The 323-nt window shown below is 56.0% G+C and overlaps 1 protein-coding gene across 1 annotated transcript in view; it reads right to left on the reverse strand.

Annotated features, from left to right (window-relative positions):
• PRRC2C (proline-rich coiled-coil 2C) overlaps positions 1–323 on the reverse strand; it is a gene marked incomplete at its 3' end in the record, with an annotated part of 54021 nt that overhangs the window by 33889 nt on the left and 19809 nt on the right. The window contains exon 16 of the mRNA XM_010136265.1: positions 25–321. Within this exon, the coding sequence (XP_010134567.1) occupies positions 25–321 (297 nt within the window). The remainder of the gene's footprint in view (positions 1–24; positions 322–323) is intronic.

The following is a 323-nucleotide window of genomic DNA, read 5'->3' on the forward strand; positions in this document are numbered from 1 at the left end:
CGGCAGGGGAAGGCTGTGGAGCACCAGGCTGGGCAGCCGTTAGCTGCGGCTGGACTGGAGGGGTGGGTGGTTGCACCGGAACTTTAGCTGCGGTCTCGCTTTGACCGCTCTCCTGGCTTGCTGGTGTTGGAGCAGCATCCTGGGTTATCTTTTTAGCCAGAGGAGCACTGCTGGAGACGGGTGTCTCTGGCTCAGCCTGAGGCAGTGGTATTTGAGGCGCTTCCTTTTTGTCACTTTTGTCAGGTTTGCTAGGTTTTTCACTAGCTGACTTTTCTCCTTCCTTTTCCTTCCTCTGCTCACGCTCTTCTCTCTGTTCACGCTCT

Source organism: Buceros rhinoceros, unplaced genomic scaffold (assembly GCF_000710305.1).
Source record: "Buceros rhinoceros silvestris isolate BGI_N320 unplaced genomic scaffold, ASM71030v1 scaffold4185, whole genome shotgun sequence".
Lineage (NCBI taxonomy): Eukaryota > Metazoa > Chordata > Aves > Bucerotiformes > Bucerotidae > Buceros > Buceros rhinoceros.